General features: G+C 45.3%; 1 protein-coding gene across 6 annotated transcripts in view; it reads right to left on the bottom strand.

The window, feature by feature from the left end:
• arid1b (AT-rich interactive domain 1B) overlaps window positions 1-16,166 on the bottom strand; it is a 95,927-nt gene that overhangs the window by 10,096 nt on the left and 69,665 nt on the right. For 3 of the 6 annotated variants that reach the window (XM_066677063.1, XM_066677064.1, XM_066677062.1), the window contains exons 8-14: window positions 13,884-14,220; window positions 13,596-13,739; window positions 11,294-11,421; window positions 11,015-11,124; window positions 5,073-5,213; window positions 2,683-2,892; window positions 1,883-2,096 (exon numbers count right to left, since the gene is read on the bottom strand). In XM_066677063.1, coding sequence (XP_066533160.1) covers window positions 1,883-2,096; window positions 2,683-2,892; window positions 5,073-5,213; window positions 11,015-11,124; window positions 11,294-11,421; window positions 13,596-13,739; window positions 13,884-14,220 — 1,284 coding nt within the window. The remainder of the gene's footprint in view (window positions 1-1,882; window positions 2,097-2,682; window positions 2,893-5,072; window positions 5,214-11,014; window positions 11,125-11,293; window positions 11,422-13,595; window positions 13,740-13,883; window positions 14,221-16,166) is intronic. The other 3 variants (XM_066677068.1, XM_066677066.1, XM_066677065.1) reach the window with 2 other exon arrangements.

Raw genomic sequence — 16,166 nt, forward strand, 5'->3', positions numbered from 1 at the left:
GCATCATTAGCCTTAGAGCATAAAAGAGGGGGTGCCTTCCACCATGTGTCTGGGAGTAAGCACCTGCTTGTCCTCACACCCGAGTGTTAGGGACAAAGTGGGTGATAAGAGGGTTCTTTTCACGGGGGATTTAAAAAAATGGTAAAAAGCCAAGGATATAAAATAATAAAATAAATATAGGCAAAGTTAATTTGTCAAATCAGAGAGGTGTCGTCCTAATTATTTTCATTCCGCATTATTACAGACCAAATCCTCCCGTCCCCGGCTTTCATTTCCATAATCCAATAAAATATGAATGCTGCAGTCTTTAGCTTTCAAGCTAGAAGTGGCGTGAGTAGACATCATCATTTCTGGCTTTTCCCAGCTTAAAGTAATTATGAGAAGTAATAAAGCCAGTTTGGATTACTGTAAGGTGGCAGAGAGAAGCAGAGTGTGGCAGCGAGGACTGTCCTAACGTTGTAACACTGTAACTGTTGGCAGCCTCACTGCAGTTCAGAGTAAACAATGCCGCTGGGTTAGAGCAGGGCAGTCTGGGTGAACTCACATGACCTCAGTGCCATATTCACTGAGAGCAAGGGAGGGGAAAAAAATAAGAGGAGGAGGAGGGGAAAAAAAAGTGCTGGCTCACTGGGCCGCTGTGCATGAGGGGGTCAGACGGAGGTCATTTTTGTTTATATCCCACACTCCTCCTCCATTAATCTTCTCTGGGGGAATTCCCCCCCTCCCCCCTGCTACTTGCTCTCTCTCTCTCTCACTCTCTCTCTTTATGACATCATCAGTGAGTTGCCAGCAGGCAGGGAGGGGGAGGGGGTTATTCCTTCAGCTGGCCGCTTGACAGCCCTCCCCCTCTCCCCATCTCATCCCCCTTTCCCCCGTTCCTCTCTCAGCTCGACTCATTCACCTGTCAGATATTTTTAGCTCACGCACAGCCAGCTCGAGACTCATTTCGAGGCAGATGACGGGGACGGTGACGTGTTCAGAAGCCTCAGAGGACCAGCAGTTACAGTAAATGCTCAGTGGATTTGAGCCATGGTATTAGAAGTGAACGAAATGACTATTTTTATCCTGATACCACATCACAATGTTTTGTTTTCCGGTGTCTGTCGTAGATCATCACTGATGCTGTTTTAATACCTTCTTTTTTTTATCATATGCTAAAATGTGCGCCAGAATACAGGTTTTACTGTTTTTTTGCTTTAGCAGAATAAATATACTTAAATATACTGCATGAACAAAGGAGAGATTATATACATCACAATCAAGGCAATAATAATAATAAACATCTCCTTCCTTAATACATTTTGGGTGTGAATTTATCCAGTCAGGTCCTGATAAAGCATGGAGGCTCCCTACTCATTATTCCCTACATCACTCACTATATAGTGCACAATTGTAGAAAGACTGAATACTGGAGGGTAGTGAATGATTTCTATGGTAAGGGTATGGTTTCTATGGCTACGCTACTTATTACTGTGGATTGTGGGATTGTTTGAGTGCAAAGAAAACTGTGCACTGTGCTTGGACATTACTATAAATTAGCGGAACCCTAAAATAGTGCACTATGTAGTGAATAGGGCACAGTTTCAGTTTACACAGATATTTTTATTTTGTACAAAATGTTCAACTGAGCAAAGAATGGCACGTATTCACTGAAAGGTTTAAACTAGGGCTGGACGATACGACCAAAATTTATATCACAATATATTTCTTAATTTCGGTCGATACGATATAGTTTTGATATCGATACAGACCTATATTTATACTGAATTACCGTCCAGTCCTAAGTTAAACCAACATTATTTACACTTCTAAAACATCAAAGTAAGTGAGACTGATTAAATGTTATGTAATGTCCAGTATTCAACAAGTGTAAAGTCCTGACCTGGAGATGGGGGCTGGATCTTGGGCTGCTGTGGCTGCTTCTTGCCATCCCCCATCATGAAAGCCTCTGGTGGGGGTTCCTCTCCACGTTCCACCTTACACTCGTAAGCGAACAGATACTGGATGTACTGCTTCTTCAGTGAACTGGCCGAGCTGCTGGACGTGCCCACGTTCAGGAGAGTGGAGAGCTCGCGCCATTTCTTATTCTTGTTCACCTGTGTGTGAGGAACGTTCACAGTTAGAGGAGTGGAGAGAAGAGCCCTTCTGAAACTGGATTTAACCTGAGATAAGACTAAGATATTACTGACTGGGGACTGAAATGTGAAAAAGTGTGTAAAATGCTTTGGTCAAAATACCACAAAGATCAAACCCCGGTTCACACAGCGCCTGTTCCTTTAAATGAGGATGAGCCACAGCTCAGTTCATTGCTAGAGCCCAGCAGTGAAGAGCGAGGAGCAGAAGCTCTGTTCTCTTTCTTCTCTGTTTTTACTTTGCTTTGTTTAACCTCGACTGTGTGCTCGCTCAACCCCGGTCCAGCGCTGTGATTGGACGGAATCAGATGAGGGGGTGGATCAATTCTAATGTGCCTGCAGCTCAAAATCTGAAAGACTCCTTGTTGTCCCTTGTTTACTGACTTCAGCAGCCTGCTAAAAATGACTGGGTGGGCTTGTTTCACAGTGTGTGGGTTGGTGGGCTCCTTTAAAATAATGTGCTCATACACTGAACAAGTGATTTTTAACACAAGCCTTGCCAAGTGGGCTGTGAGGGGGAGAAAGTAACGTACAGAGAGCTTGTACTCACCATTGCCAGTCCTCCGATCTCCCGCACACACATGTAGAGACGGCACAGGTCCAGAGGCTTCTTCCCCACGGCAGGCACGTTAGGTACCGGTGTGCCCCTCTCCTCCATGAAGGCCAGGTAACGGTCAACCCACACCCTCCTATCAGGCTCACTGCCCATTTCATACAGCCGTGCTATCTTCTCACTGGTCATGGTGGCAGAGCTGTGCTTCTACACAGGGAAGGGGGTGGAGAGGGTGAGATATGGAGCAACCACTCAGCAAGTTAAATACAGTAGTACAAATTAAAATGTGATTGAATGTAATTGAAAAGAAGACCTGCGAACCTTTATATTCAGTTTCAAAATATAACAAAAGGAGTGAAGCTTTTTTTGTACATTCTGGTTTGGACCCCTATGTGAATACATGCGTACGACACTCGGAGATGTTCCTTCCTCCTTATCCACATAGTTATCCCTCGCTATACTGGCTTAGAGCCAGATTTGCCCATAATAACAGACCGTATGAAATAGGTAACTGGAAAATGAGTTTGGCAGCAACTTAAAGTTGCACAGGTACATTTTCTCAGACATCTGAATGTGAGACTGTCACAGTAGCACTGTGTTACCATTCAATCACAACAGCAGTAAACAAGGGTGACAAATATGGAGCAAGCAGCTTAACAGCATACAGAGGAGAGGGAGATGGAGGGAGGGAGGGACAGAGAGAGAGACAGAGCGACAGAGAGAGAGAAAAAGAAAGAGACAGAGAGAAATAGAGAGAGAGCAAGAGAGAGACAGAGCGAGCGAGAGAGGGAGAGCAAGAGAGAGAGAGAGTGAGAGAGAGACAGAGAGTGACAGAGAGAGAGAGAGAGACAGAGAGAGTGAGAGAGAGACAGAGAGCGACAGAGAGCGTGAGAGAGAGAGAGCAAGAGAGAGACAGAGAGCGAGAAAGAGAGAAAAAAAGAAAGAGACAGAGAGAGAGCAAGAGAGACAGAGACAAAGAGAGACAGAGTGAGAGAGAGAGCAAGAGAGAGAGGGACAGAGAGAGAGAGGGAGAGACAGCGCGAGAGAACGAGAGCGAGAGAGACAGAGAGAGAGGGAGAGAGAGACAGAGCAAGAGAGAGAGACAGAGACAAAGAGAAAGACAGAGCGAGAGAGAGAGCCAGAGACAAAGAGAAAGACAGAGCGAGAGAGAGAGCAAGAGAGAGAGAGAGAGCCAGAGACAAAGAGAAAGACAGAGCGAGAGAGAGAGCAAGAGAGAGAGAGAGAGAGACAGAGACAAAGAGAAAGACAGAGAGAGAGAGAGAGAGAGAGAGACAGAGACAAAGAGAAAGACAGAGCGAGAGAGAGAGCCAGAGACAACGAGAAAGACAGAGCGAGAGAGAGAGCAAGAGAGAGAGACAGAGAGAGAGAGAAATGCATGTAACTGCCTAATCATAAATACTTAAACTGGCCATAGTGGGTTTCCACATTTGTTAGCGCTCGATATCATAATTTAACTTTGCAACAAATAGAACGGGATTTCGTGAAGCAAATAAATTCAAACAAATCAAAAAGCAGAAATCGAGTACGTCAGAGGTGTTACACACGTAAAAATAATAAATAAAAAAAAACCTCTGACCGAAGTAATTACAACTTCTGTTTTAAAGGAACAGGCCGTTCTGAACAGGGCAGTTTACACAGTGGGAGAACGCTGCTGTGGGGTTTGATCCTTGTGGCATTTTGACCAAAGCAGGTCACAGAAATTTTATCACGACCACAGAAATGGCAACACATTATGCTCAAATCAACTGTGCAGTCATGTGCACACTATTTTGGGAACCTGGAGCCCTCCAACACCCACACTGTGTAAGAAGAGCACCCTGCCCGTTTGTTTTGGCCTCCCGAAGTCAGAAAACATGGAATACAACTAGGATAAACAGAGCACAACAGACACAACGAGCACAGAGAAATAAAAACACTGAGTAAACACGAAGAAAACGAGAACGAAGAAGAAAGAGAACCGAGCGAAAAACGCCAAATCACAGAGCTTCTGCTCCTGCATATGGGGCGCTCGCGCTGGAGTCAACGGGTTTAAAGGAACAGATGCTGAAACCGGGTTGTTAAGAGAGCTGTGGGATTTGATCCTTGTGATGTTTTGACCAAACGAGGTCTCAAATGTTTCATTAAGAGAGAGAATATGTCCCTTTTAAAAACACCTTTAGACAGCATCTGTGAGGAGTGCTTATTTAACATTGGTTTAAAGCAGCTGTAGAGGTTGTGTCTGTAATCTGAACGAGATTAATCAGCCTATTTGACCAGTTTGAGCTTAGTCAGCTAAAATGTCATGATCGTGACAGGCCTTGAGAGACAGGGAGAGATGGAGAGACAGAGACAGAGATAGAGAGAGAGAAAGTGCTTGTGGCACTCACAGGGCTGGTGGGTGTTTTTGGCCAGGCTGGGCTGCTAATGCTGTCACTGTCGTCTCCGTGATTGGAGGAGAGGCTGGCAGGGCTGGGGGACAGGGGGGACGGGGTGGGGGGCTGGGACACACACTGAGCGCTGTAGCTGTCCTGTCACCCACAATAAAAGAAGGACAAAAGAGAAACACACACACACACACACAAAAACAGGACCACATGGTGAGAAATCAAAGTCAAACAGGATTTCACTTCCCCCTTTATACTGTATCCAATCTTTCTGGCGCACGAACACCACCCTCTCCTCAAAGGTTCCTGTACCAGTTGGGCTTGTGCGTTTGTGTGAAATACAGCAGGGTCCGACAGTGCCCCCTAGCCACGGCTGATGACTAGCATATTGAACTGTGCAGGGTTGACGACACAGGCATGAGAACGGCACTTTAAAGGCCTATACATCACTTCTATTTAAAATAACAGCACGACTAAAGCTTCTTTACTGTTACTGAAGCCTACTGCTGTTGGATACTGTATTTTACACAGTGTGTGTGTGTGTGTGTGTGTGTGTGAGGCACTTCTCGCTGAATGGTGCAGTTATTGAGTCTCCAATAGCAATGGATATGGCCTGTCGATAGAGTGTTATAAATGTTATAAAGAAAAGAAAACCAATGGTACAGAAGACTCCAGGTTCTGATCCACAGGGAATAATGGGCATGTATTTTTACTGTAGGACTCTGGAGTCTGGTCGTCCAGTGACTTAATGCTCAAAATATTCTGAATATAATCACACGGTATTACTATACGTTCATTTCAGAATATTACACTGTTATTCCTGAAGTCTTGTAGCTTATTTAGCAAGTGGCAATAAAATGTCTTTGTATAAATGTGTGTAGGTTTATTTTGTTTACCTTTAAGACACTAATCACGTGAAAAATATGAACCAAAGGAAAACATGACGTCACGACGTATGTGACATATATACGCCAACGTAACACAGCCCTCATCTGTTTCAGTCTAGTTTTCAGTCCTGATCAAAGGCACTTTTCTCTATTGGAAATATGAACAGCAAATGACTTGCCAGCCTGCTAATTTATGCTAACTGTTGACTAGAGGAGCTCACTATCGCCCCCTACTTTGAACCCACATTTTGCCTTATGGCTTTCTCAAGTTATTCTTGTTAGGAAATGATAGGGTTGGACGATATGGTCAATACCTATATCATGATACGTTTCTTAATTTCAGTTGATACGATATAATTCCGATGTTGATTTGAACAGTATAAAAGCCACCGAAAAAAACTGTCAAGAAAAACCAATATACATGACATCACAATGGTCAACATTAATATTTAAGTTTGTTTAAAAAATACAAAACTGACGGCAGCGCCCTGTAATGAACCCCAGTCAGTGACGGATGATGTAACTAATGTAGACTAAAATATAGAAAATGTGTTTAAAAATCATATCATCATTGTAACATTTCATTTTCTTAAAGGCTAAGCACCAGCTATATCTGTATAGAGCCTCTGTAACATGGAGGTAAACAGGGTAAGGACACTTACTTCGCCTGTTTTAGTTGGTGTTAGTTAACGTTAGCTTGACTCGCTAAACTCGGTGGCTCCCCAGTAAACAAGGAACGTCCCTGGACGTTCAAAATAGGTCTAAAAGTAGTCTGTCCGTCAAGGACATATTTTAAACGTCAATGGACGTCCAAAATCCATCGTAATAAGTTAGTTAAGTGGTGACCAATCGATAACGTCAGTGGAAGTCCAAAACGCGTTTTATACAAGTAATTTATTTCGGGACCAATTAATAACGTCAATGGACGTCCAAAATACGTCTAATAGTCTAGGCTAACTAGGCTATTGTCATGAATAATGTTGGTTATTTAGCTAGATACTGTCATAACAGTCAGTCATAACGTTGTTTTACCGCGGCGTTGTTCAGCTGTTGTCCACCAGTGACGTCACGGTCGCGTTCAAGAATTTCCGTAGCGAGCTCGGGTTTTTCCGTCAATTTAATAAAATTGTCAGTTTTAAAGCAAATTAAGCTGCTATTTTAATTTTAATTCATACTTATATCTGTCAGTAACTACAATAATGTGGAATATTCATGGAGGTCCATTAAGTGGTGCTTAGCCTTTAATAAATTATTGTCCAGGATTAAGAAATGGCCTTCGTTTTCCCCAGAGGCACAAAGAGGTGGTTTCCCAGACATGGATTAAGCCGACTCCTGGATTATATCCTCCTTTCAATCAAAAACCACAATTCAGTGTTCTAGTCAAGGACTAGACCTAATCTCAGTCTCGAAAACGGTTCAACGGCTTGGGCTCATTACCAACTACAACATAACACAACCCCAACCTGTGGTTTACGGTAAAACGTACAGAGTGTCGAATAATGTTTTCCATAATGAAATCCACCAGGGACCTGCTGTTATCGTAGTTATCAGTCAGCTCGAGTTTGACAAAGCCAAGCCGCCTGCTGGTTCCGCCTGCGTGGAGCACACAGAGCCCCAGCTGGCAGCTTTGAAAGAAAGAGCAAAGGTGAGCACTAAACTTTTTTCCTTTCCCTCTGTCACTTGTCCTCCACTGCTACTGCTACGACTACAGGACAGTTGTGAAGCTTCCAAACAGCTCCCACTGCGAGCTATTGAAACGCTACCCTGCTCCACCGTGCTCCGAAACGACACGACTGAACACAAGAGCAGGAGACAGAGGAGAAGGATTTAACAGCGATTCAAACAGCATGCGGTTTGAGCAGCAGTTTAGCTACACAGGACCAGAGGTTCTGCACGGAAGAGCTTCCACTTTCCGCTGAGCGTGAGGCAGGGAGAAAAAAAAAAGAAGAAGAAACAAAGCCGTGCCACTGAGCGAGCTGTCACCATGACAACAGCCTGCACAATACCAAGGTAGAGAGAGGGATGCTCATTAAATAAGCCAAAAGAGAGAGAGAGACAAGAGAGGAATGTCTTTAAAACAATTTGAAGCAACGTTTTTTTCCCCTGCCTCCTCTGATCATAGCAACTCCCCCCTCCTCGCAGTTTGGTACCAAAGTAAAGAACGGTGAAGAAACAAGCAACAACTCTCACAACAAGTACTAAAAAACAAAGAACAGAAAAAAGCAAACAGGAACATGTGTCAAAGCGGTTTGAATGGTAAACCAAGCTCTAAGAAGAGTGAGGTTATTTTGGCATGTGGATGCTCACCAAATCAGTCAAAACAAAGAAAACACTGCAGTGACAAACGCAGGCACCTAATGAGTGTTTCCATCAACTGCAGTGTTATAGAAGCTGCTGTCCTAATTACTGGGACGAACATAATGTCCTAATTGTCCGTTAAGATAGTGGCCCTGCACGTCTTCCATAGACACAAAGCTGAATTTTCCATTTAGGGCTGTGCAAAACATTCTAGAATGGTCTTTTAATAGTAATATCCCTCATAACTGCAATATATAAATCAGTTGTTTGCTGCAACCCAATACAACATTATATAAATACCATTTAAAACGCTAGTTCTAGGCAGGAACCTTAACTATGTCTATGACTTACATTCATTCATTCATTCATTCATTATCTGTAACTGCTTACGGTAGGTCCAGAGCCTACCTGGAATCATTGGGCGCAAGGCGGGAATACACCCTGGAGGGGGCGCCAGTCCTTCACAGGGCAACACACACACACTCACACACACCTACAGACAATTTTGAGTCGCCAATCCACCTACCAACGTGTGTTTTTGGACTGTGGGAGGAAACCGGAGCACCCGGAGGAAACCCACGCAGACACAGGGAGAACACACCACACTCCTCACAGACAGTCACCCGGAGGAAACCCACGCAGACACAGGGAGAACACAGCACACTCCTCACAGACAGTCACCCGGAGAAAACCCACACAGACACAGGGAGAACACACCACACTCCTCACAGACAGTCACCCGGAGGAAACCCACGCAGACAAAGAGAGAACACACCACACTCCTCACAGACAGTCACCCGGAGGAAACCCACACAGACACAGAGAGAATACACCACACTCCTCACAGACAGTCACCCGAAGGAAACCCACGCAGACACAGGGAGAACACACCACGCTCCTCACAGACAGTCACCCGGAGGAAACCCACACAGACACAGAGAGAACACACCACACTCCTCACAGACAGTCACCCGGAGGAAACCCACACAGACACAGAGAGAACACACCACACTCCTCACAGACAGTCACCCGAAGGAAACCCACGCAGACACAGAGAGAACACACCACACTCCTCACAGTCACCCGGAGGAAACCCACGCAGACACAGAGAGAACACACCACACTCCTCACAGACAGTCACCCAGTGGAAACCCACGCAGACACAGAGAGAACACACCACACTCCTCACAGACAGTCACCCGAAGGAAACCCACGCAGACACAGAGAGAACACACCACACTCCTCACAGTCACCCGGAGGAAACCCACGCAGACACAGAGAGAACACACCACACTCCTCACAGACAGTCATCCAGTGGAAACCCACGCAGACACAGAGAGAACACACCACACTCCTCACAGACAGTCACCCGAAGGAAACCCACGCAGACACAGAAAGAACACACCACACTCCTCACAGACAGTCACCCGGAGCGGGAATCGAACCCACAACCTCCAGGTCCCTGGAGCTGTGTGACTGCAACACTACCTGCTGCGCCACCGTGCAGCCCCACCATCATACCAGTGAGTCCTTATATGCTGTTTTTCACGTTCTGGCACAAGCGGATCAGAAACAGCAGTGATGCTGGAGTTTAAAACTCTTCAAAGTCACTGCAAAGGACTGCGAACTGTCTGTGTCTCTGCTTTCTGAGGGTCCTGTGGGGGTCCTACACATTGAAGCACTGGGTAAATTTGGGCAAAGTATGCAGAGGAACTACAAAGTGTTAAGGTTAATCTGAGCACTTCTTTCATTATTAATGGTGTGTGTATGTCTGTGAATGTATGGAAATGAACCATCTCTGGTTATAAATAACAATAAATAAATAAATACAATTTAAAAATATAAAAAAATCCAAGCCTTTGTGTTTTTAGATTCCAAATGTGAAATGACAATGCCACAGTAACCACTTACTTCCCCTCCCTGCCCCCAACACACACACACACACACACACACACACACACGTTGCACAGGTCCAGCTTTTACTTCTGTGAAGTTTCTGGCCTCATGCAAATAAAGCCCAAGCCGTTTTCAGGGAAATGAAGGAGAAGGGTGAGGTAACACTGAATGTGAGTCACAGCCGGTCCTGATGTAAACACCAGGAGCTCGGTAAAAGTGGGTTCTGGTTATGGGTCAGTTACGATCACGACAGGAAAACAGAGTGTGAAAGAGGAAATGCAAACACACGAAGCTCATACGCCTTGCTAATTTAAAGCATTACATCTCACCAAGACCAGTTTGTAGACATCTAACAATTACTGGTCACTCGTTTAAGATGCACTCATCGCCTTGCCATTGTGCACAAACGCTCCGAATAAACGGCATGATGCTTAAAGCTGGAGCTAGAAGGGTATAACCCCAGCGATGGGCTGTGAAGCAGTGGATCTGTGTGTCTCTGGAGTGATGGAGCTCCACTTGAGTGGTGTTTGTGATCCAGAACTAACCATGCAACATCTGGACCTAACCTCACTTAAGGTTATGTGGCTGAACGCCATTAAAATCCTGTAAGCATCTGGCGTAAATCCTTCTCTGAGGAGCGTGCGGTTCTGCGGTTCTGTGTTCTGTCTTCCGAGTATAGCAGGGAACAGCGACTATTGGCAGAGCTAAGCAAAGCAAAGCTGTGCCACAGGCAGGAAGGGACGGTCAGGCAAGTGCATGAAGGGCATCCGTTGTGATCACATGCCTGAAGAGTGCAAGGAAGTGAAAGAGGAAAAGTGAGAGTGTGACTGTGACACACACACAGAGAGAGAGATGTGATCGTACCTTAGATTTAGGTTGTTCTGTGGCTGCCATGCTGCCTTCCTCTTTGTGCTCTGTTCGGTGTTTGGGGTCAGTGTGGGGCATGACGTCTCCCGCCCCCATTGCCATGAGCCCTGAAGAAGACAGGAGTAACACACATCACGTCACAAACAAAACATCACTTCACTTATTTGAAAAAGGTTTGGAACTGCCATTTTATAATGAAATCTGAAACTAGTCGATTCAGCTGCGTGATTGTAGATGGCAGGGTAATGTAACGGCAGGGTCAATCTAAGCTCTTACCAGGGCCCATGGTATTGTACGCAGGACCCTGCAGGTTCATCCTGTTGGAGTTGCTGCCTGGCGGCTGGTTGTAGGGGCCGCCGGGGCCCATTCCACCCATAGGGGGCCCACCTGGGTACCCACCTGACCTGTAAACCCCAGCATAAAAACAAGAAAGCTGATTACACAGGAAATATATCACTAATTACAATTACATTCTGTTCACAAAGTTAGCCATTAGCAGCCATTAGCTTTTAGTTTGCCCAGAGATAAGCAGAGTTTGGCTCTTAGGTTCAAGTGCAATATCTAGGCAGTAGCCATAAGCCCTTTTCACACTTGTAAGGTAACCCAGAAAACCCAGAGGAGTTGTATGTGTGAACGCAAACAGCCACAACATAAGCCACTTTATCCCACCTAGTAAAATCTCAGGGTGAATCTGAGTTAACGAAAGTGTGAACAGAGCCGATAATATCCCGGAGTATCCCTAAAGCACACAGAACATTTCCCCATATGAGAACCTTCTGACACAGAAAATCCCATGGAGTTTCTCTGGATTTTATGTGTGAAAGTGGCTATAAAAACACACCCCTGCATTCTTGTCACTGCTCTGTAGTTAGTGTCACGTCCAAATAAGGAACTCCGAATCAAAGTGGGTTGTCTGTAAAGGAGATCTGAATGGTGCTTTTGCTCTTATCACTTCATAAAAAAAGATATTTATTGTCATATTTACCATGAATCACCAGATCCTCTGAAAAATGAAGTTGTAAATGAGTCAAAATTCTGTAGAAGTTCTGTCGGGGAAACAAGCCAATTGCACAATACATGAAGAATCATAAGAATGACTCAGAGACCCAGACTTCCTTATTTTGTCCTGACGCCAACTAAACCAGTAACACACAACTATGAATGGTATATAGTGAGTGTATTACCACAGAAGCAGAAGCAGGAAAAAACCTCTGTAAACCAGAAAAGCATCGCCCAGACCCAACGTTGCCATACATTAATATGTTATACATATTTCAAAGATGTCATAAGCGCTGGAAACAGTGTTAGAAATAAATAATAATAACACGTTCTCTGTCTGAATGCATTTGATTGGACCAGTAGATTCAAGCTACCGTTCTTATTATTATACATACTAGCTTTCACATGCCCTTCCTTTCTCAACTAAACTGATCTCAGTAAACGTTTCATTAAATCGGGAGCTGGTTAATTATCACAGACTCAAGCAAGAGGTTTGGAGTTAAACATTTTGAAGCAGTGCTCCATAAAACCTCCCTCATCTTCATTTCTGTCTGAAGAGGGCAGAGGGTAATGAGGTTTAAGCTCCAGGAAACTAAACATTTCGACCCTGACCCCCCCAGAGGTCAAGACTTATTCAATTTTTAGGTATTGAGTTTGATTTCAGGGAAGGAGCTTGCGATTGCCTTAATTCCAGCTCAAAGACAGCCATTGACTGTTTATGAAACAGCTGGAAGTGGTTGGTGCTAATGCTCCTTCACACAGCACAGAAGAACCACACATATCCATAAAGCACTGCTTCGTTAGTGTCAAATAATTAATAATTAATGAATTGAGCATGAAGTCAATGAGTGTAAAACACATAGACAGTGGATATTTCAACTCTTCTGTTATTCTAGCTGACTTCAGTTCAGTTCCTAAATCTGTTGTTTGATGTTTGTTGGAGTGGAGTTTTCTCATTTTTGCCTGCTTTTGTTAGTTTACTGCTTATTGATTTATCTGCTATTTCCTCTCGGGGTCTGCAATTTCCCTCTAAAATCAATGAAGCCTTTTCTTACTTCATCACATATGATCTTATATTTCATCTGCAAGCACAATCCAGTGTAGTATGTTGAAGTTCCTCGATGTATTTTTAAAAAATGATTTTCAAAACTATATTTGAATTAGAGCGTTACAATCATCAATTTGAACACAGCCACAAGCAGCAGATGAGCAGCTGGGCATCAGCCGGCGCTAATACAGTTAATTTAAAGGGAAATGTGTTTAAAAACATGTTGCCATGTTGTTTATAACTGTGTGAACTTTGGCAGCACAAATATTCAGGATAATTTTGGATTTCTTGATGCGGTGAATAATCCCAGTTGGTTCAGACCTTTACAAACCCCCTACCTCACCAGGCCAGGCCTTTAACAGTGAGGGGGTAACGTGTGGTAATTCCTAAGACCATGTACGAGTGTGTGTGGTGTGTCAGGTTAGTGCTAGAGGCAGCAGCAGCAGGTTTAAGGGCTTTGAGCAGTAGCAGATCAGCTGAGGAGTTCAGGCAGTGTGACGGGGCGAAGGCCACACTGCCAGCAGCACCTACCCAAACTGCTCTGACTGAGGCTGACCCAGGCCACTGCTGTACGGGACATGATGAGGGTGAGGAAAGTGTGAGGACGTGTAGGGTGCCGGCCGTCCCCCCGGCCCATGAAGCCCTGGGTAAACAGGGGACCTGGCATACGGAAGCCTACAGCAGAGGGCAAGGGGACATCAGCCACACCGGTCAACTTCCCATTGATTTTGACTGAAACAGTACTGACATGGACGCACCCAGTCCTGCCTGGGACCGAGCTGAGGTCCTGAGGATGGTGCTCATGTAAACAGTGCTCACCTGGCCTGTCCGGATGTAAGGGGGTTTTGTGGAGTGGGTGCCGGGCTGCTCTCTTGGGGTTTACGGCTGACGGAGGGTGGAGGGGGACCCATGCCTGGCCCTGCAGACTGGGGCATGTTTGGGGAGGTGGGGGCCACGCTGCTGGTGCCCGCTGGGTAAGGACGGCCGCTCGCTGGCTGCCCCGGGCCTCTCCCGGCAGGCATGGAGCCACACGGTTGTCCGGGGCCCTGTCCATGCATTGGACTGCTCGCGTTCAGCCCCAGACTCATGCCTGGGCTTGGGCCACTGTAGCTGGGGCCAGGAGCTCCACCGTAGTTGGATGGACGGGGGTAGTTACCTAAAAATAAACAACAACAAAACTATTCGCATAAACACAATTTATCTAGGTTTAAAGGTGCATTTAAAAACATATTCAAGCCCTAATGATGTTAGAGGTTGGAAGGGACATTGTGTAAATTTGCATTCCTTAAAGGAACACTAGGTATTTTTTGCTTCCTATAATTGCAAAGTGTAACTCACTTATAGTACTGTCTTGAATGAGGGAGAGGGGGAGGCTACCTACCCTCCTCAAAAAGCTACATAGTGCAGTTTCTGCAGTGCTGAGCCTGGAGTAGCAATGACAGAGGCTCTGTTCTCCATATTCCAGCTCAGTGGAGCATCGCAATGATTTTGAGGCTGTAACTTTAAGGTAAAAATACTACCTAGTGTTTCTTTAAAACCGTTCTAGTGTTTAGCCAAAAAACTCCACAACAAGCCCAATATTTATCAATATACATAATCATTATATGTTTCAATAGAATCAAAATATACAGCAAAATAAAAAAAAGAAATATAAGGAACAATATAATCCCAATATGTATCAACGTAATCCAAATATATAGCAATATAATAACAATACACAGCAATATAAATGCAAATGAACCGTATTAATTATTTCAGTATTACAGAGATTTTAAAAATGCTGTGCTGGACATCAGTTGTGGAGGCATGGTGGCGCAGCAGGTAGTGTTGCAGTCACACACCCGCTGCACCCACACCCGCTCCGGGTGACTGTCTGTGAGGAGTGTGGTGTGTTCTCCCTGTGTTCGCGTGGGTTTCCTCCGGGTGACTGTCTGTGAGGAGTGTGGTGTGTTCTCCCTGTGTTCGCGTGGGTTTCCTCCGGGTGACTGTCTGTGAGGAGTGTGGTGTGTTCTCCCTGTGTCTGCGTGGGTTTCCTCCGGGTGACTGTCTGTGAGGAGTGTGGTGTGTTCTCTCTGTGTCTGCGTGGGTTTCCTCCGGGTGACTGTCTGTGAGGAGTGAGGTGTGTTCTCCCTGTGTCCGCGTGGGTTTCCTCCGGGTGACTGTCTCTGAGGAGTGTGGTGTGTTCTCCCTGTGTCTGCATGGGTTTCCTCCGGGTGACTGTCTGTGAGGATTGTGGTGTGTTCTCCCTGTGTCTGCGTGGGTTTCCTCCGGGTGACTGTCTGTGAGGAGTGTGATGTGTTCTCTCTGTGTCTGCGTGGGTTTCCTCCGGGTGACTGTCTGTGAGGAGTGTGGTGTGTTCTCCCTGTATCTGCGTGGGTTTCCTCCGGGTGACTGTCTGTGAGGAGTGTGGTGTGTTCTCTGTGTGTCCGCGTGGGTTTCCTTTTTTGTGTTTGATGATGATGTCATGTTTCTTGTGTGGTTTTGGTAGTTTTTTTCTGTGGTTTTTATGTCGCTCAATAACAATATATCATGACCATTTCTAGCCATATCGTCCAGCCCTATTTTGCATCATCGGTTCATCTTAAGTTCTGTGGGCTTTTCCTTTGATTACTCTACAGTCTGTTTTAATTTGACTTCTACCTCAATATTCTCCGTACTTTAAAACAGTTCCAGTGATCAGCCACAAGGTGTTTGGGACAGTTTGAGCCCTTCGTAACTTCACTGTTCTGTCTCCCGCTCCGGAGCAGACATCTAGATTAGCCGAGCTGGGCGGGAGAGCAGAGACAGGCACTTTGTCAGCAGGTTTCCTCTGAGCTGACTGGATATTCCACATGATGAGAGCGGCGCTGAAGCTCCGGCGGATCAGCACAGAGCCAGGTTCTTAATGAGGTGTGTGTCTGTTCCCCAAGAGCTACGGCAGGAGACATGACTCCAATCTGCAAGACTGCGCTGAGCGCCTTAAGTGTACTGAAGGTTGTATTTGTGTTGAAACCGTATGCATATTATTATAATGCACGAGAGTTTGCCAAGCAGCATTTCAGGCACAATTAGAACAGGGATTTCCACTCAAACTGCAGCTGTCAACACGCAGCCAGAAATCTC

The sequence above is a fragment of the Hoplias malabaricus genome, chromosome 7 (genome assembly GCF_029633855.1).
Source record: "Hoplias malabaricus isolate fHopMal1 chromosome 7, fHopMal1.hap1, whole genome shotgun sequence".
Lineage (NCBI taxonomy): Eukaryota > Metazoa > Chordata > Actinopteri > Characiformes > Erythrinidae > Hoplias > Hoplias malabaricus.